The following is a 22,157-nucleotide window of genomic DNA, read 5'->3' on the forward strand; positions in this document are numbered from 1 at the left end:
ATTGAATCATTTATTCTACACTCCACTTTAAAATCTCGTCCTTTATATAAACCTTGGTTTTCGAATAAATGTGCTAAGGCTGTTCAAGAGAAGAACGTTGCTTATCGTAATTGGCTTGTTTCCAATTCTTCAGTTTCATTTTCTGCGTACACCAAAGCTCGCAACAATTGTAAAGCAGTTATTACAGTTCAAACTATATTTTGAACAGGCTAAGAGTAGAAAACTTGCTTCTTGCCCTAATGGTAGCCGAGCATTCTGGTCTCTTGTCAAAGCTATTGGTCACAAATTTTGCCCATCTCTGCCCCCACCTCTGTCAAAACCAAATGCTTCTGTTGTCACTTCAGCCAAGGATAAAGCTGACCTATTAACATCTCATTTTCCTTCCAACTCATGTATTAATGATCTTGGTAAAACATCTCCCACCATTCCCAACACGCTCCATTCGATGCCTCCTGTGGTCTTCCGTCAAAAGGATACCAGAAGGATTTTGACGAATCTTGATGCTAAGAAAGCTCCAGGTCCTTGTGGTATTTCTCCAGTTGTTCTCAAAACTTGTGCTCCTGAACTTACTCCTGTTCTTTGCCGCCTTTTTTCACTTTCTTATTTTAAAGATGTTTTTCCTTCTGCTTGGAAATTTGCTCATATCCAGCGAGTTCCTAAAAATTGTGATTATCGTCCCATTGCAATTACTCAGAAGCCTATGGCAGATATAAACTAGTCTGTAATCAGGTCACAAAGGAGGTTAGGCAGGCTAAGGCAGATTACGAGAAATCCTTGGCAAAAGATGCTAAGAAAAACAGCAAGGATTTCTTTACTTATATAAACTCTAAAAGGAAGGGGATGAATCTGATTGGTGCACTTGATATTGATGGTTCAACTGTTGATAATCCTGCTCAGATAGCAAACAAACTGAATGAGTATTTTTCATCTACATTCACATATGAGGAATTATTAAGGCTTGAAAATGGCAGATGGTTATCAAATTGTAGCAGGGTACTTAATGATTTTGTAATAACTGGGAGCAAAGTGGAGGAGAAATTGTTGAAGTTAAACATAAGAAAAGCACCTGGGGCAGATGGGATCTATCCAGTTATATTAAAGGAGGCGGCAAAGCAACTAAGCAAACCCTTAGCCATAATTATGAGAGCATCCTTGGACTCGGGAGGGTCCCACGGACTGGAGATGTGCAAATGTATCCCCAATTCACAAAGGGGGGGGGAATCGAAGGGTGACACAAGTAATTACAGACCAGTTAGTTTAACTTCTGTTCTGGGTAAAATAATGGAGGTCACTGATTAAAGACGCATTGCAGGATCATCTAGACAAGACTGCAGCAATAATTCACACACAGCATGGGTTTGTTAAGGGAAAGTCTTGTCTGACAAATTTGGTAGGATATTATGATGTGGTTACAAAGGAACTGGATGCAAAAAATAATTTTGATATCATATATTTGGATTTCAGGAAAGCTTTTGACACTGTTGCACATAGAAGACTATTGTACAAATTGGAGCAGAATGGTATTAAGGGTAAGTTGCTACAATGGATAAAAGGATGGTTAAGTGGGAGAAGACAGGGGGTGGTAATCAATGGGTGCTGCTCTTCATGGACTAATGTTATTAGTGGAGTCCCACAGGGTTTGTTGTTGGGTCCACTGTTGTTTTGTATATTTATCAATGATATTGATGAAGGTATATCAGGCTTAATGTCGAAGTTTGCAGATGATACAAAGGTTGGCAGTGTTGTTAATGACAGTAATGGCAATGTGCTACTGCAACAGGATCTAGATAATTTGGCCAGATGGGCTAAGAAGTGGCAACTGAAGTTTAACATTGACAAATGCAAAGTACTGCATATGGGTAGAAGTAACCCCAGAGAAACTTACCAACTGTGTGGTACTACACTTAAGGTGGTTGAAAATGAAAACGACCTGGGAGTAATTGTGCAGTCAGATATGAAATTTTCTGAGCTATACAGACAGGCTGCCAGGGCAGGTCATGGGGTTTTGTCAATGATATATAGGAATTTTGCCAGCAGGGAAAAGGACGTGATTGTCCCTCTGTATAAAGCAATCATCAGGCATTACTTTTCTGTTCCGGCATTACTTTTCTTCCAAACAGCTGTTCACCCTGAACATATCGCAAATCTGCCTACCATGGAATATTGTTCACACATCTGGGTCGGTGCCCCCAAAACCTCTCTCAGACTTCTAGATTCCATTCAGAAGAGGGCAGTTAGGTTAATTAATGAATCCTCTCTAACAGTCTCTCCACTCTCTGTCTCATAGGTGTACTGTTTTTCCTGCATGCCTTTTCTACAGATACTTCTATGGGCACTCTTCTTTTGAATTGGCTTCTATAATTCCCACTCTCCCTTTCAAAACAGTCCAAACGTGTGCTGCCACCAGCCAACATCCATTTACTGTCCAACTTAAAACTCACGGAACCGACTTTTCATCTTCCTCGTTTATTCATTCAACTGCCGTTTTCTGGAACAACCTTCCTTCATACGTATTTCCTGAAAATTACAGTCTACAGAAGTTGAAGTCTAATGTCAACAAATATCTTCTTTCGTCTTCTCAACCTCCAACCCAAGCATGGTACTAAGTACTATAGGTTCTAATACCTCTCATGTTTGGGGTTTTCATAAAAAAAAATGTTGGGTCACACAGAGCCCTGCAGCCAATTGCCAGAACCCAACAAAATACTATATGTACAACACATGACACTTTTCTGTCATTTGCAATAGTACTGTATTTCTTCACAGTGTACATGTGGGAAACTACCTGTAGTTTCCCACAACTTCCTGACCCTACCCATGGACACTGTACTGTGCAGGCTTTTTTTTTTTTTTTTTTTTTTAGTTTTCTCTGACTGCTGGATGTGTAGATATATTTGTTGATCTTTTTGAATAGAGATGTACCAACTTAAATTTTCTTATGCCAACTCTGAATTTTGCAGACAGCACCTCTAATGGAGTTGAATAATACCATTTACGTGTCTATATTTGATTTAGTATATATTAATATTATACTTTGAAGCAATTCTGGTTATTTTAGTTTATTTTTTCTCCTAATTTTATATATGATAAGATAATGTGTTAAGAAATATCAATCGAATTAATGACCGGTGTTGTGGAAAGTATTGCTAGTACCCTGAACTGACAGGTAAAGGATGTTTTTATTATTTTCAGGTGCCAAGAACTGAAGCAGTATCTATTCTTGGAGCTCTGGTTTGTTTTCCAAATATTTATAAAGAGCTTCCTGTTTTACAGCCTAGTGCTTCCAGTCTGACTTCAATGACTTGCAGAGATGCTAAAGTAAATATATTAAACAGTTTTATATTTTTAAATTTTACTTTGAGCTGAAAATGTTAGGAATAATTATGTAATCATAATTTTGTTAAGATTACAGTGACCTCTGAAAACTTAATATCCCCAGTATTGTGTGTGGTATGGTTGTTTATTGGTGCATTAGCTGCTATGGCTATAGTGCGCCTATTCCTAGGAGTATTATAAAATAATCTAGTTTAAATTAGTTTCAGTTTTTAAGCCTATTATATAAGATGATACACTCCAATTTGTTTTAGAAAGCAGAAAAGTTCGTTAACACTTGCGTCCTCTCCAACGACATGATATAATGTCAGTGGTTCTCGACGATTTGCCAGATTTTGAAATATTGCAGCTCGATGTTGTTGATACTGTGGACAGTCAATCAGAATGTGTTTGACTGTTAGATGTTCTAAGCAGTGTGGACACTGAGGAGGATCATCGCCCATTAGTAGATGGAGGTGAGTCAGATGGGTGTGTCCTATTCTCATTCGTGTGAGTACCACTTCTTCCCGCCGCACTGTCTGATTGCTGGAGTGCTAGAAATTTGGGTATTGTTTCAGCTGGAAAAGTTTGTTATTCCTTTGGTTATGCCATAATTCTGTCCACTGTGCAATGCATGCTGCTTGAATTAAGATATTATAATCGGGCGCTGGAATAGGGACAGAAGTTAGGTCTGAACTTGGACTTTTGGCAGATGTATCAGCCACTTCATTTCCTTTTATGCCTAAATGTGCTGGAATCCAGCAAAACTTCACTAGTTGTTGACGGTGATAAATCTGAAATAACAAACTCCTGATTTTCATTAAAATATTGTGATTCTTTTGTGATGTATTCTGCATTGCTTTAATTGAGCTGAGAGAGTCAGTATAAACTATATATTTTGCAGATGGATGTAGAGTCAAATTTTCTAGAGCTAATTGTATTGCATACAGTTCTGCTGAAAAGTTGCTATACCCAGGTGGAAGAGAAGCTGATATGATAGCAGAGGGAAACACTGCTGCTGCTCCAACTGTTGACAGAGATTTGGAACCATCCGTATATGTCAGCATAGGTTTGAATATGGCTAGCATGGAGTTGTTGCATAGTCACAGCCGGTAGACAATTCTTTCCCCATTGAAGAAAATAGGTATCACAGGTCAGTTGAGGAAAGGTAGTCCATGGTGGATGAGAGTAATTCTTTATCTGTTGCCTATTGTGGAGAGGAACATTCCAGTTCTGTGATATTTCAAGGAGCCGTAGGCCAGCTGGTTGGATTTTACTTGGTTCATTTCTGTAGAGATTAACCAGTGGTTGATTAAAAAGGTATGGCTGAATAGGATGCGAATAGCAAGTTTGTATTTTGGCTGCATATTTAAGTAATAACATTTTTCTACGAAGATGCAAAGGGGGCTCATGAGCTTCAATGTATAGGCTCTGAGTTGGAGATGTCCTGTATGCACCAATTGCAATCCGCAGTACATTATGTTGAATAGGATCCAGCCAGCGTAGCACACTTCTTCGGGCAGAATCATAAACTGGAGCACCATAATCTAAACGGGATCTAATCAGTGCTCTATATAGGAGCAGCAAAGTTGTACGATCTGCTCCCCAAGAGAGGGCAGATAAAGCTCTTAGCATGTTGATCTTTTTAAGACAGGCAGTATGTATTAATTTAACATGCTCAAAGAAATTGAGCTTACTGTCCAGGATTAGTCCCGAGAATTTCATATTGCTGGCAATCGGAATGGTGGAATTTGAAATCTGAAGTTCAGGATCTGCATGCAGTTTGTGTTGACAGCAAAGGTGGATCACAACTGTTTTCTGTTGGGAAAGACGATATCCATTGAGCTCAGCCCACTTTTGAACTTTATTGAGGGACATCTGCAATTGCCTTTCGATAGATCTCATGTTCTAAGAATGGCAAGAAATAGCGAGATCATCAGCGTACAGGTAAGCCTCTACAGTATTTGGGAGTACTTTTGTAATGGAATCAATTCTAAGGGCAAACAATGTTGCACTCAAAACTGATCCTTGCGGTACTCCTTCTTCCTGCGAGAATGTAGCAGAAAGGGAATTTTGATATCTCACCTGGAAAGATCGGCTCTTCAAGAAGTTCCTAATAAATATGGGTAGGTTGCCTCGTAGACCAAGATTATATAGGTCACTGAGAATGCCATACCGCCAGGTAGTATCAAATGCCTTCTCTATATCAATGGAGACCATGACGAGGTGTTCGTTTTTCACAAAGGCATTGCGAATTTCAGATTCTGCCTTGATCATCAGATCTAGGGATGACCTGTTTTTGCAAAACCCATGTTGACAATTACTCAATAGATGTTGAGTTTCAATGATCCAAGTGAGTCGACTATGGATCATTTTTTCCAGAATTTTACCAAGGCAACTTGACAGATATTGGTCTGTAACTATTAGAATTGGAGGGATCTTTTCCAGGTTTCAAAAATGCCAAAACTGTAGCATGGTGCCAAGAGGTTGGATAAATATTTTCCAGGAAGATCTGGTTAAAAAAGATTAGAAGCAGTTGTAAGTTTTTGTCATAGAGATGCTGCAGCATGACATAATATATGCCATCTGGCCCAGGGGCACTGTTTCGTGTTGTTCTGATGGCCTGTAAAAGTTCACAGTATTGCAGAGGCTGATTATAGGGAAGTGATAGTGAGGTTCGAAAGTTGATAGGTCTCTGTTCGGTGGCGGTCTTAATTTTCTGGAATTTTGGAGTGTAATTTGATGCAGCCGATATTTGAGCAAAGGTTTTTGCCCAAGGCATTGGCTATATCTAGAGGAGCAGAGAGTTCTTGCCCATTGCAGGAGAGAATTGGGGAAGAAACAGTTGGAAACTTCCAGAAAGCTGCCTAATTTTTTTCCATATTAGTCTGGAGTCAGTGTTTCTATTGATAGTCGATGTGAACCTAGTCCAAGAATCTTTCTTGGCCTGCTTTTGAATGTAACGCGCCTTTGCCCTTAGTTTCTTGTATCTAATTAGATTAGCTGTGGTTGGAGATCGACGGAATAAATTAAATGCTTTATTTTTTTCCTTCTTTGCTTTTGTGCACTCTTCGTTCCACCAGTAGTTGAAATGCCGTCGGGACGGGGGATTTGATAATGGAGTTGAGTACTTAGCTGCAACTAAAAGACCGGATGTAATATAATCAGTAACTTCATCTATGGGCTGTAATTGAATAGTTTTTTTGTCAAGAGTGATTGCTGATTGAAATTTGGCCCAATTGGCTTTAGAGAATTTCCATTTCCTGCAGGGTTCATCTAATGGTGGTTGTGTAGTCAACAGATTACAAACAATTGGAAAATGGTCACTGCCCATGGGATCATCCAGAGTGGACCATTGCATAGCTGAAAATAGTATCGGGGAGCAAATCGATAGGTCAATGGCAGAGGTCTGTCCATTAGGTAACTGTATATGGGTGCGCGAGCTACTGTTAAGAAGAGTGAGGTTTTCTTTTTCCAGTAAAGTTTCAATCTGCCGCGTCTGTCTAGTTTAGATGAACCTCATAAAGGGTGGTGGCCATTGAAATCCCCTAGCAGGCAGATAGGGGAGGGTAGCTGCAATAAAAGTTCTTTAAGATCATTATAAGAGTAAGCATGGTTTGGTGGGAGATAAACCGAGACTAGAGTTAATGCAGTTTGAGTAATCAGACGCACAGCGACAGCTTCGATTTGGGTTTGGAGAGTAATTTGCTTAGCTGGAATCCTTGTACTAATTAAAATAGCTACACCACCTCGAGCACAATCGGACGTATTCCGATCTCGTCTATAGACCAAGTAGTTTTTGATGGAAATGGAAATTTGAGGAGTTAAATAGGAGTTTTTTGCAGGCAGAAACCAACTGGAGAGTAGCGATTAATTAAATAACGGATGTCGTCAATGTTTCCATGAAAGCCTCTGCAATTCCATTGCAAGATGTTAGACATTATTTGAATTTAGAGGAAGAAGCTGTACCTGACGTGACTGTCTTATGGCGTTCTGGCTTTGGTTTGTCTCTTTTCGGAAAGGAAGGGCGACCAGTGTCCATCTCTTCTTCAGCAAATATTTCCAGAATTGGATCTTCCTGTTTGGATGGATACTCTGCCTCCATCGATTTGTCCTGGATAATCTTTTTCAAAGTCAAACTATCATTATTTGTAGTGGCATTCACTGGCGGAGATTGAGATTTTGCTGGTATTGTGAGAGGCGTATTATTTGCTTGGTCTGAGTGCTTAACGGCACTGGACTGTTGCTGAGAGAGGACAGCCCGAGCCCAGTCAGAGATGGAAGTGTTTGAAGGAACGGTAACATCGGTTTGTGTGGCAATGGTTTGATATTTTTTTGTAATATTGGCATAGGTATGGTTAGGTATACTCGGTGCAATTAATTTTCTAGCCTCCTGATAACTAACTCTGTTTTCAACTTTATATTTCACAATTTTTTTTCTCTGTTTTCCACCTCTCACATGTCTTAGAGTAGGCCGGATGGTTGCCTTTGCAGTTGGGACAGATCATTTCTTTCACCGAACAATCACTTTGAATGTGATCGGAGGAACCACAGTTGGGACAAACTGGGTTGCTTCTGCATGTTGTTTGAGAGTGGCCATACTTCTGGCATTTATAACATCTCAACGGATTGGGTATGAAAGGACGAGTGCGGCAAAGTAGATATCCAGCTTTTACTGATGAGGGTAGGCTTGGACTGTTGAATGTAAGAATGATATTTCTGGTAGGTGTGAGAATATTGTCTTTTTTTATCATAATTCTTTTTACAGCAATTACATTTTGTTCCTGAAGCTCTTCTTTAATTTCTTCCTCTGTCACATTCATCAGGTCCCAACTAGATATTACACCCTTTGATGTATTTAGGGTTGCATGTGGAGTTACTTTCACTGGAATACCAGCGAAAGTTGTCTTTTTTAGTAATTTTTCAGAGTGTGTGCCATTTATAGTTTCAATAAGTAAGTCCCCTGATTGCAGTCTCTTAACCGTCTTGGGAGACCCTGCAATACTTTCCAGGTGTTTTTGGATTAAAAAAGGGGATAGCTTATTAAGAGGCTGGTCAGATAGTGAGTGCATAATTAAGAATGCAGGTAAGTCTGTCGCCGAGGGATTGGTTTTCAACCTCTTTGCTTGCGACGAATCATGGTCATTTTCTGTGTTTGGCCGACAGCTCGACGGCTCTAAAGTTGGAAACATACTTTGTTCCATGTTGGCTCCTCTTAGCCCCTGGCAGATGAACTTTTCTGCCAAGGTTACTGGCCCCGCCACGGGGAGGCAGGAGCAGTGCCTGGTGTGACCAAGCGAAAAGTAGTAAGTGGTTAGTAGTAAACTAGAAAAAATAAAGAAAGGTGCCTTTCCTTTCTTGCTCTGTACAAGTGTTTTTGTAACAAGAGCTGTTTTTAAATGAATAGATTTATTAACATCAAGAACGCAAAATAACTAAAATCACTTTTGAGAAATCACAGTAAGAGCACAGAGAAATCGCTCAGTCACAATCGCTTGGCACCCGGGGCCATCCCCAGTATTAAATCTTTGTAGATATAATAAATTATAATTGCTACATTATAATATAACGAATGAAAACTCACACACACACACACACACACACACACACACACACACACACACACACACACACACACACACACACACACACACACACACAACAGTAGATGCACAAGCAACAGTATTTCACGTTTTTCATCCTGAAATACATGCTGATGGCCTTTTATAAATATAATACACCTGTAATGGAGCTTATTTCACTTTTTTGTCATGTATTTGGTCAATAGTAAGAATTGAAAGTTATTCTCATTATAACGTAAGCTGCAGTTGTGATTTGAGATGCATGGCTTTTCCTTTGAAGTAATGATCTAAGAGCACTATATTGACCTCACTTTATGTTTAACTTTACATGGAGTTAGTTTCATTCAGAATCCCTTCACTAACAGTTATGGAGGTAAGAAAAGGATCTTTCATTGTTTTTCCCTTTTGGAATGTATATGAAGTCTGATAAAAAAAAAAAAAAAAAAAAGTTCAAAGAGTTTTAATTTTCTGAAAAAAATGTGGGTATATAAAACGTTTTTATGAGGGCTTTCCTTTCAAAGTAGTTTCTTCCTAATGATGTGCATGTGTTACCCACATCTCTGCCACTTTCAGAAGCATCACTAGAAGTCTTCAGTTGTAAACAAGTTGAGTTCTGCTGTTGCCTTTTGTTAGTTACTTGGAATATCATCAAATTTTTGTCCTTTCAACTTCATTTAAAGTTTGGGAAGAGAAAAAAAAATCACAAAGAAGCAAGGTTCGATAAATATGTAAGATGGGATACTACTTTGGGGGGTGGGGGAAGAATTCTTAAATGGGTAGTGTAGTTTGTACAGGAGCATTTTCACAGTGGAGAAAACTGTCTTTGGCCTGCCTGCTAATAAATGAAAAAAACTAATTATTATTTTCAAACTGCTGTTCGTGTTCTACCCTGAATCAGGACTTCATTATAATAGGCCTGGTTTATAATCGGACAACCATTCTGAATAGATTCATAATGAACAATACCCTAAGTGTTGAAAAAAAAAAAAACAAGCAGTATTGTTTTCACAGTTGACTGAACCTGCCTTTTGTTTTTTAATGCAGTGAGCTTGTTGTCTCTTGCTGGGGCAACTGGAATTTTTTTTCAAGGTCATAGCTGTACATCCGTTTTATCACCAATAACAGTGCAGTTGATAAAAATTCTGGTCACTGTCCACCATTCTTTTCAGCTCCTTGCTCAGTTCTTGAAGATTAAACATATGAAGCATTAGCAAAGTAATGTCACATCATATAAAAACACCAATTTAATCAAAGCATCAATTTTTGTTTTACCTCAAGATAGAAAAATTCATGTCAAACTTCTATTTTTAGTTAGTCAGTGTTGTGCATAGAACTGTTTTAAATTTAGTTTAGTGTTTCATCATAAAGCTCTATATATAACTGAATATGTTCTAACAAATGAAGAAGCTTTTACTTTAAGTTGTTTGTATTAATAAATCTTTTCTTTTTCAGGACCATATTGTTGGCACATTACTTAAGGCTGGTAAAAGAGAACCAGCTGGACTTGCAAGGTAATGACAGCTTTTAATATAAAAGTCTTCTGTATAAAGAAATTCCAATAATAAAAATAACTGTATTGTTTTTTTTTTTTGGAAAAACATGTTTGAAGTGTAAGAGATCCATATGAGGGAGGATAAAAAAAAAAATTAAAAAAAAAGAGATTGGGCAAGCAGGGATACTCTCTTCTTGGCCAGAAATAATTGCTCAGATAGAATTTAGAAAATAGATTGTGAGTCTGTGCATTTTCTTTTGCCACTTGATTTGTCACGACTCCAATTTGCCATTTTCTTGTGTGGTTGAGCCTGAGCTTCTAAAGATGCTATAAGATTCCTTTGCAAAAGTGCTGATTAACATTTTGATTCTGCAAACTTGTTATTCTTTCAGATCTGTCATTCTAGTAAAACTAAAATCATAATGGTTACTTGTCATGATCTTATGTGATGTCATGTTATAATATTTGAGTGGTATGGGATTAATGCCATACCACTCACAAATGTATACACCAGGGGTGGCCAACCTGTGGCACTTTGGAAGATTACAAGTGGCGCATTTCATCATAAAATTTCTCAAGTACCCAAAGCCCATATTGCCAATTCTTTTTCTATTTCCTTTCATTTCAGGTCCTTCCGCGTTTGGCTTAAGACACTCACCACCTTCTTTCCACTTACACACACACATAAACGTGTCATTTCCCTCAATTTAGCAAAAGAAAGAAATTAAATAGTCTCCAAAAAAATGCATTTCTGAATTTTGACCGTAAGTGATCTATGGCTATGAAAATATATCGAGCACCTAGTCGTCCATTCTTTTGTACGTCCGTTGCCTCTGGCGCCCAACTCTATGCACAAGTGGGAAAATAAATGCAATACATGACTTTTTCAGGGGACTAAGAATATATACAAATAGATCCTTTGTCGGAAGTCTTTCAAGTTAAAAGGAAACAATGAAATGATAAATTTGAGGTATTTTCATCTACGAGAAATTTCCATCGATCGCATTTTGCCAAAGAAATAGTAGGGGGGAGCTCCCCCCACCCAGTCGCGTCTGCTCATCAGTTCGTCGAAATTTTTCGACAGTTTACAATTGATATTCTGTGTGATACGACGTACATACTTGTGATCTGTTTATTCTTTTTCAACATTTAGACTTCTAGAGTTTTGTACTTTTCTGGTTTTTTTTTTTTTTTTTTTTTATTCCTTCTATCCACCACAGTGCAAAAGAAAATAAGCAAAAGAAAAGCAGAAAGTGATATTAAGTGTGAATTTAATGAACAGTGGGAAAATGAGTTGTTATTTATAGCAAGTTCATTAGGAAAACCGTTTTGCGTTGTTTGTGAAAGTACTCTTTCACATAATAAAAGACATGATCTTAATAGACACTATAAATCACAGCATCAGACTAACATAGAAGGAAAAATTAAGCTCGTTCTTGGGTCTGAGCTACGAAAAGAATATGTGACTAAGAAAAAGGAAGAAATCAGAAGAAGACAAAATATATTTGCTAAATTAAGTTGTAAAGACTTGGTGATGATAGAAGCGTCCTATGAAATTGCTTTAGTATTGGTGAAAAAAAAGAAACCTTTTTCTGACGGAGAAGAAATTGTTAAGCCTTGTCTCCAGATATTTGCACGCCATCTTGGTAATAAAAGTATTGAAAGGAAAGCAGACGAAATTGCTATATCAAGGCAGACAGTTAAGAGACGTATCAAGGAACTCTCTCAGGATGTATCTCAGCAACTGGAAGATCTTGTCCATTCTTGTACTTTCTTTTCTCTAGTTTTGGATGAATCAGCGGACATATGTGGTGTAGCCTAGTTAAGCATTTTTATAAGAGTAATTGGTGATAATTTTAATGTCTTTGAAGAACCTGCCAGTCTGGAGTCATTGAATGGTAAAACAAGAGGATCAGACATATTTGACAAAGTAAAATCATGCCTAGAAAATCTAAAATTAGATTATAGTAAACTCATCAATGTGTGTACTGACAGAGTGCCGTCAATGATAGGTAAAGCCAATGGCACTACAACTTTGCTTGAAAATTTTTTAAATCGTCCTGTACTAAAATATCACTGCATTATACACCAAGAGGCACTGTGTGGAAAAACTTTAAATATGCAGCATGTTATGTTACTGGTTGTGAAATTTGTGAATAAAATTAGAGCAAGACGAGAATTCAGAGAATATTGTGAGTTGTTAGATTTGGAATATGGTGAACTTGTCCTTCATTGTGAGGTGCACTGGCTTTCTGGAGGACAGGTTCTGAGTAGATTTTGGAAAATGAAAAATGCTGTTTATAAATTTTTTAGAACAGGAAAATGAACTACCTGATGAAAGAACCTTATTATTAGATAACAACTGCCTATTTGATTTGGCATTTTTAGTTGATGTTACTAGTCATCTCAGTGATCTAAATTCGAAACTACAAGGCATGAATAAATTATTTCCTAGCTTAGTAAATAGCATCAATTCATTTAAAATGAAATTAAAACTGTTCATCTCTCAGTTAGAAAATCAAGATTTAAGTCAATTTCCACACTTGAAAGAGCAGAATGAATGTGCTGTGAATGATAGCAATTGGACCAAATATCTTGAAAAAATCAAGTTATTGCAAGTGTCATTTGAAAGTCGTTTTCATGATTTGGCTAAAGAAGAAAACTACATGCTCACATTTATAAACCCATTTTTACTTAGTGAACAAAACATAATTGAGATGCCTAGTAATATACAAATGGAACTTATTGATTAAAAAACAAATTCATTATTAAAAAAGAAATTTTATGAGCTTTTTTCAGATCAAAATGCTTCTGACATGATTAATTTCTGGCGTTCATTAGCCTGTGAACATTTCCCAGAACTAAGAAAATTTGCAAAAAATTATATGTTGTTTCGGAATGACATACAGATGTGAACAAGCATTTTCATCCATGAAATTGATCAAAAGCAAAACGAGGTCGCGAATGACTGATTCAAATTTGAAGAATTCTCTGCTGCTCTCAGTAACAAATTTAACACCAAACATTGAAAGACTGGCGAAATCCAAACAGGCTCAAAAGTCTCATTAATGGTAAGTAATGTTTATGTGCTGCAATATAAATTCCTTTACATACAATAATTAAATCAGTTAAAAATGTTAATTGTGTTCATAAACATACTTTTATTAAAAAGGTTATTAAGGATATGCCTGGACTCCTTCTAGCGAGCAGAGAGAACAGACGACTCCAAGTTCCAACCTGATCTCGCTCTCAGTGCTCCATCTCGCTCAGAGCTCTCTCTCTCTCTCATCACATCGAACAACTGTGGTACAGAGCTATCTTCACCAAACGAGACTCCGGCAGCTGTAGCGCCATCAGCGGGTTCCATGACAGCGGTCACCCTCTCGTCCAAGAGATCATCTCTCACTATTGTAGATTGGTGCTCAAATAAACATGTGTCTTTTGAACTGGCGTACATCATTTAATTTAGTTGCATGTTTAAGTTATTCTTTTTCCTCCCCTAAGCAAAGCGGATCCTACCCCTATACCTGTTTTCCAACCCCAACCATGAAGGTAGAAAAGGTGCTTGAGTTGTATGGCGCATCTAAACTCGTATGAGAAAAAATTGGTGCATGGTATGTAAAAGGTTGGCCACCACTGGTATACACTATCACCATTCATTGGCAGATCTCCATGCCATCATCTCTGTTACTGTGGCAAGGAATGTCTGAGAAAAGTCCAGGTAGAACTCTTTGGATATAGCATAACACCATGCTTTTCAGTTTCCACATTTAATATTCTAATCTTACTGTTTCTTTTTCAATACTTTTTTTCTTTTTTTTTCTTTTTTTTTTTTTTTTTTTTTGTAGCTTTACAGTTAATCAAACATAGTACTCTTATTTTTGTGGAGTAGTTAGAAGAATATACTACCTATTACTTTTTAATTATCCTGTTATAAAGATTGTAAGAAAATAACAGTTATTATATTCATCTTTCAGTAAATATATCTTTAAACAGATGTCATCAAAATTCCATGTTGATGAAACAAAAAAACTAATCCAAAACATTTCATTTCCAGATGCATTGCCTTGAGTAGTTTGGGAATTTACTTATATGAAGAACTTACACATAAAACCAACCATTCCAAGATAAGGGAAGCTATTAATGTTTTGCTTGCAGCACTCACAGTAAGTTGTTTTTTTGCCAGTTAAATTCAAGAATTTGGGAAAGATGGCTGTATTAAAATTTTTGTATAACTTTGCAAGTGAATCTTACAGTAAACATGCCTTTAAACATTGCTCATTGAAATTCTATGTTGTTGAATATATGTGGATGATAAACCATTCTCAGTACGTTTTAAATAATAAAAAGTGCTTTGAAAACATTCTCTCTACATTAATTTAACTTTTCGTTTTAATATTTTCTTCCATAATGTAATATTGTTACAGCAGGCTCCCTTTATAACGCAATTCGCTTTACGCTGATTCGCTATAACCCTGTTCTTATATTATAACCCATATCTGACTATAACGCTCTTTTACGGATTGAATTTTTGGCATATTTAAACGAAATCGTTTCATTTGTTGGAGTCGATAGCTTGAAAATGAATAGCAAAACAGCATTAAAACGTTTCCCACGTTGACTTGAGAAATTTTCCCACGCTCAGTGAAATTTTCTCACACGCTAATTTAATTGCAGTACAGTGACTTGTTACGTAGTTCCGAAATCAACATTTAAAAAAATTATCAAGTATATTGCTTGTAATATTTGCGTTATATGCATTTATCCGAAGTCTACTCATCACTCAGTACCGTATTAGACATCATGCGAAACGGACAGTTTACTTGAACATTGTATCATAATTGATGCAACGAACGCAGTTACATTTTCGAAGAGTTAATAATGGCCGATAAGAATGAAAAAGCAACAACGTCTGAGCGCAGTACGAAGACTATAAATGTAAGAAAAAGACTGAATTTGAAAATTAAATTAGAGGTTTTGGAGCGAATCGATTCGGGTCAAAGACAAGCGAATGTGCGCCATAATTTAGGACTTGCAAGTTTAACTGTAAGAACAATTATTTAAAAAAATAAAGAATTAATTTTAGCAGCAGGAAAGATAGCTGTTCCACTGCAAGCAACTAGGGCTAGGCCGGCTATTAGGATTGAAATGGAAAGACTTTAATTTTATTGAAGATAATATCCAATGCAGAATTCGGTTAATATTATTAAAAAGAGAGAGAGAGAGAGATTAGCCAATATAATGATCTGAAGAAAACTCACCTAAAAAAAAAAAAATAATAATGTGGAACCATTTAAAACTAGTAAGGGCTGGTTGAATAGATTTAAAATCCAGGGAGAAGCCGCAAGTGCAGATTAAGGAGCCGAAACTTTCAAAAAAGAACTTGTTAAAATTATTGTATAGGGGTATTATGTGTTATACTTCTCAACAAGTTTTTAACATAGATGAAGCAGGACTATTGTGGAAACGAATGCCTAAAAGAAGTTTCATATTGAAAGAAGGAAAAAACATTCCAGGTTTCAAAGCGGCGAAGGATCGGTTGACTTTATTGTTGGGTGGTAACGCTGCGGGGATTTAAAATTAATACCCCTTTTAGTTTATTTGGAAGAGGGCCAAAGTTCAACCCAAAATCGACACATTTTTCTTGATTAAATTCATCAATTAAATTAAATCAATTAAATTCATGATTTTAATTGGAATTTTAAGTTTAATTTTGATACGTAAGTAGTTACCTCATAATTATATATGTATGTAATGCAGAATATTTTATATGTACAAATATTTGAATATTAAATATTTTGACCAACATTTGTGCATCTTTTCACTACCGTTTATTATTGATTAGGAAATATCCTATGGCACCGACCGCAACTCACAAATACATATGTTACCTTATGGGAATGTGGCGCTCGCTTAGCGCAGATTCACTTAGCGCTCTGTTTTTACGGAACCAATTATCAGCGTTAAGCGGGGGTCACCTGCATTGAGTATATTTCCATACACTATCAACATTATGAATATGGCATAGTAAAATATAGTGTTGTAAGAAAATAAACATTCTCTCTCTCTACTTTTGAGAATTCTTTTATTTGATATAATTGAATATGAAATTTTAATATTTAATAAGTAAATTATTATAAAATTATGTACATACTAGTGATTATGGTTGGTAGGGGACTAGTGGCATTCCATATTTAATGCAAGGTGTCATCAAAAGGTTTGGTGGGTGAGTTGGTATCTTGAAATTACAACTTTTTAGCAAGTTCCACCATTGTAGCAAGTTCATCTAGATGTAGCAATGCATGAATCATCCATATATCTGCAGTCATTTAGAATTAGTGCACATTATGTAGATGTTTTATGTATTTTGTTGCATTTTAAAATGAGTGATTTGTGAACTGCTGAAAGTCATTGAATAACACATATATCATTCAAATTACACATATCTATATCTCATTCAAAGACTTTTCAGTTGTTCACAAAGTTTAAAGAGGGCCATTTATCCACTGAAGATGATCCCTTCTCTCTCTCTCTCTCTCTGGCTTTCAACTTTTAAGAACCAGTGATTCAATTTCTAGTGTTCATGATTGACATTTAAAAATATGTGAAGTTGCTGGTGACATTGGAATTTCTAATGTCAGTCAATTCTAACAAGATTTGAGAATGTGATATATTTCAGCCAAGTTTATGCCTTGTATTCTCACTGATAATCGAGAAGGTGAAAAAGTTCTTGCATGTCAGGATCATCATCAAAATGCTGACCCACATTTTGTTTCTTCCTGCATTATTGATGATGAATTGTGGGTGTATGGCTATGACACTGAAACAAAGGTCCAGATCTATCAACAGTGGAAGGCTCTAATTCTCCAAGGCCAAAAAAAGAAAGACAATCTCAATCGAGTATGAAGATCCTGCTTATTATATTTTTGCTCATGAGACGTTCATTATGAATTTGTCTTGCATGGTCAAAACTGTGAACCAAGAACACTACAAAACAGTTCTCCAGTGATTGCATGATGCTGTTCAGAGAAAAACTGGTAAAGTGGCTCCAGGGAATTGGTGCTCGCATCGTAACATTACTGCACACGCTCAGCATTTTCCATTTATGAATTTCTTGTGAATCACTCCATCATTGTGGTCCATAATCTGCCATACTCACCATATTCTCTGCAGTTTTATCTCCACACCATTCAAGCTTAAAACCCCCTTGAAAACTTTACAGATTTTTGATAATATTGAGGAGTGATTGGAAAGTTTACTGACTATTGGATGGATCTTCAAAGTAGTATCTTAACTGCTTCGAAATAGTCAAGAAGACTACTTTGATGTGTTTCCAGTGCTTCTGCAACTCCTGAAAGCATTCCTGATGGGCTTATTTTGAAACCGTTAATAGTTCCTTTGTCATATTATTTTGAAACCGTTAATAGTTCCTTTGTCATATTCTTGATAATTTCCTCAGCTGTTGAAAAATCTGTGACTTTTCAAGGGCTTTAAACCTGGGAAACAAAAAAAAAAAAAAAAAAAAGAAAGAAAGAAAAGAAAAAAATCAGAGATAAATCCATTGAGCATGGAGACCTCTTCGATGGAATGCTTCACAAGAAATTCTTCAGAGAAAAAATGCTGAATGTCAAGGCATGGTCATGTTAAAGCCAAATTCTCTGATCCCACTTTTCAAGCCAGCCATTTTTTCTGAACAAAATTGCCCAATTGCTGTAGAATTGTTAGGTGGTATTCCTGGTTCACTGTTTGCATATAGGACAAATTAATAATGAACAATGCCCTTTCAATCAAAATATACAATAAACATTTTCACATTTGATCAGGTTTATCTTGCTTTCTAGGGTATAGCCATACATCCATGGTTTATCATCAGTGACAGTGGAAGAAGCAGGTTGGGCCACAGCAGCAGCATGTCAAAGGTGATCCTGACACGCAAGAACTTTTCATCCTTTTGAAATCAGTGAAGAAACTAGTCTATGCCTAGTTTGACATATCCCATAAGAAATACTAATTTAACTAGAAACTTTATTAGCATTAGCATTAGTAGAGGCATTTGATGCAAGAAAGCAAGCTTATACAGCATCAGCCAAAAAAAATAAATAAATAAAATAAATAAAAAAATTGTTAAACTTTAGATTGTTAAACATCAATCATGAACAATTGAATCATTGGTGTTTGATGTTGAAAGGCAGCCAGAGACAGGATCCTCTTCGATAGATAAATGACCCTCTTTAAACTTTATGAAGCACTAAAAAGTCTTTGAATAACCCATCCTCTCTAACAGTTTGTCCAGTTATTCCTTGAATTATTTCAAACTACCCACTTCTACAACATTAGATGGAAGTTTGTTCCAACAATCAACTACTCACCAGACAAATTTCTGCACATCGTTATATATCTTGCTGTCTGTCTATCTATAGCCATCCTTCCTCACACACGTCTTATAATTCAAATTCTTCTTTGGTAGTCACTTTCCCTGATTTGAAATAAAATTTGGTGCAATTTTGCTGCTCAATAAAATCACTCACTTTAAAATATGACAAAACATCTATTCCATGCACACTATGAATATTCAGACTGACTGACTACAGATAATTCATGTGTTAATATGTCTGTCTAGATAAATCACAACTCGTCATGATGCTCCACTTTCAGTCAATCCCCCAACTTTTTGATCACATCCCCTTATAATTCAAATTTTTCTTTGGCAATCAGTAACCACAATGTGCTTGATTAGGTTGAGAAGTCAAGAAATTATCAAAAAATCTGTATTCGTGGGATTTTTTTACAAACAGAATGGCACCATCTGCTCACGTGGGTTGCTGCTGTGTTAATTAAGATGCTTTTATTATTTTTTTATTAACTCTAGTTATCGAAAGAATATGAAATAAAAAGTTTTGCTCATTTGTAATTGATTATTTGTTATTTTTTCTTTCAGTATATAGCAGTTAATATGAATTAACTATCAAAATGATTGCTGTTTTTTTGTGAGTAAAATTTTTTGAGAGATGATTTGGTAAGTCTCTTTCTCAGATGTGTTAACCCAAAAAAATGATCCAAAGCTAAGCTATGTGAAGGTTTCATAAACTTGTACACCTGACCACACCAGTTTTTTACTAGTGCTGAAGGATTTCTCAGTTTTGGAAACCTTGTATTGGAATATATTACCTCAGTTCTCAAATAAAGTATATTTTTGTTTGTTATTTTTAATCTCCAAATGAACATTCGCACAGATTTTCTCCTGTGAGTTATTCTGTGTTTTTCAGTTTACACAACATGCAAATGAGCCTATGAACACACACACTTCACACACTTGTACATACATAATACACATGGAAAAATATGGTCTAAGTTGCTGATGTGCCTGAAACCCTACAAAAACAACAATATGTGCAGAGAGATACAATAAATTTTTCTGCAGTAATAACACAAGCAGAATTTTAATATTAAATAACTGTTATATAAGAAACTTGTTTATAAGAAGTATCTCTTGTGCTGATTGGCTTAAAAATTCTTGTGGTTTATAAAATTTAGATAATCTTGGACATAATGAATGCTGTAATTCAGTGAATATTACATTTATATATTTGACTAAATTTAAGAAATTTTACTGAAAACAGTATTATTTTTTTTCTTTTTAAGATTCTTTCAGCAATAGAGATTTAAACACTATTGGGCTGATATGATTTCCAGGTTTTTAACATTAAAGCTATTATTGCTCTCTTACTTATATTAACAAACTTTAACCTTTTCAGGAACTTTATTCACTTGATGTATTGCATGTACTTGACTGCTAACTTGCTTTATTTTATATCTGTGCATGCATGCATGCTGCTATGTGTATTGATTAACTTCTGCATGTATTCTAATGGTGGTTTAGAGAAAATTGTTGCTTTTTTGCACCTGTGTATCTATTTCTAAAATAATTGGATTTAAAAAGAGGATAACAAATTAAAATATAATAAGAACAATTTTTTTATTAAAAAAAATTTTAGAATATTCCAAAAAAAAAAAAACTAACTGTAGCAAATCTTTGTTTGGAAAAGCTGTTGTTCGTGCAGGCAATCTCTTCTGACTCTGACCTGCAAATTCATTTATGACAAATAACTAGTAATTCTGAAAATCGAAAAATGTCTTTCTATAGCCATTTTGATACTAGTATTGCTACTTTGTTGTACACTGCACACCATATTGGATTCTACAAAATGATTAACATCAACTAATTTGGTCTACTGGCCCTATTCCATCCATTTCTGTTTTAACTTGCAGTTATTTTAATTTTTCATTACTTTTTTATGTTTATTCCTTTGGTAATTATCCAGTGTATTCTGCACCTACTATTGCTGCTGTTGCTGGTGGTTGTATTCTCTAGTGGAGTACAAGCAAGGCATACTTAAGTCCAGTGGTCACGTGACTCCAAAGAATAAATCTGCCTCCATGTCACACCTGTCGCATGCGGTTATCTGTGTCAACTTGTGAAAGAAAAGTGTTGGTGAATTATGATGCTGAGAATCTTCATATGTAGCCAGCTATTAATGGTTTTGGACACTTCCCACGTAGCAGAGGCATCATTTTTGAGAGCTTGCCACTAGCAGTTTGCAACACCAGTAAAAATCTGCATTTAGAAAGATGTAACTTTGTCATAATTATTTATACAAGAGTACTCAGCATAAATATTATGAGAAAGACATATTATGGTACAATTCTGTGAATACTGAATAAAAATTATTGAGTAAAAGGCACTTAACTCTACTTAAGTTTTGCATTAAAATTGTCAGTTTTTTAGATATTGAACTGTATTTCTATACACTTTATTTTATTTAAAAAAAAAAACTTGTTAGTCTAATTTGGAAATTGGGAGACAGTTACTGCACAGGACATGCTGGTTTGCTTAACAGTTAAGGATTTTCTTTATTAGCATTCACACTTTAGCATTTATCTCAGTTTGAATCTCAGAAAAATACATACACAAGCATTAATCTCTTGTAAATAGTTAACATTTAGGCTAATGTAATTTTAATATTTTAGTAATTATCCTCTTATGTAACTTACTTTATTTTTTTTTTTTTATAGACTTGATAACAATTCCTAAATCCAGGTTTGAAACATCATTTCAGTAGAGGATTATCTAGTAATTGATTATGGGAGCTAATTTCATATTTTCAGTGGTTTTAACCCAACTAAAGTGTATGGGGCACAGTTTGGTAGCCAGTAAACTGACAATTTTAGCTCACAACCTACCCTACTTGGTGTTGTCTTTTACTCAGTAATTTCTACTTGATATTCATGTAACCTGTAGTACTCAGCACAACTTCATGCTGAATACCATTTTAGAAACACTCACAAACTGTTTCAGTAATTTCAATGTTGCAGCATTAGCTTTTAATGAGACATCTCATACCATAATATGATTACTGCCATTCACACCTTTTGATGTTATACAGATAGTTAGTAAAAGTTGCTGACTTTTATCGAACTGTATTAAGATTACACAAACAAAGTTATACATAAATATTATGGCCTAAAATGCTTTCAGAGCCAAGGCACATATGACAGTTTCTCTTAGCATCTTACAAAGCAAAAATTTCGCAGGTTGCCTTTGTATTATACTACACCCATCAGTATTTGTTTTTGCTAACAATTATGTCAGTGGGAAGTGTGGAAATGAGATTTATTTGTTTATTTTACCATACACTACAGAGATAATCACCAGTTGTCATGTATGCATGTACATATAATAAACATAAAATGTATACAACAAAAAATAAACA

The 22,157-nt window shown here is 35.7% G+C and overlaps 1 protein-coding gene across 5 annotated transcripts in view; it reads left to right on the top strand.

Annotated features, from left to right (window-relative positions):
* The window catches only part of LOC150085023 (ral GTPase-activating protein subunit alpha-1), a 529,619-nt gene that overhangs the window by 325,510 nt on the left and 181,952 nt on the right, over positions 1-22,157 (top strand). For all 5 annotated transcript variants that reach the window (XM_090376739.1, XM_090376741.1, XM_090376740.1 and 2 more), the window contains 3 exons: positions 3,193-3,318; positions 10,347-10,405; positions 14,444-14,552. In XM_090376739.1, the coding sequence (XP_090232865.1) occupies positions 3,193-3,318; positions 10,347-10,405; positions 14,444-14,552 (294 nt within the window). The remainder of the gene's footprint in view (positions 1-3,192; positions 3,319-10,346; positions 10,406-14,443; positions 14,553-22,157) is intronic.

The sequence above is a fragment of the Mastigoproctus giganteus genome, chromosome 6 (genome assembly GCF_048544385.1).
Source record: "Mastigoproctus giganteus isolate SK-2022 chromosome 6, ASM4854438v1, whole genome shotgun sequence".
NCBI classification, from domain to species: Eukaryota; Metazoa; Arthropoda; class Arachnida; order Uropygi; family Thelyphonidae; genus Mastigoproctus; species Mastigoproctus giganteus.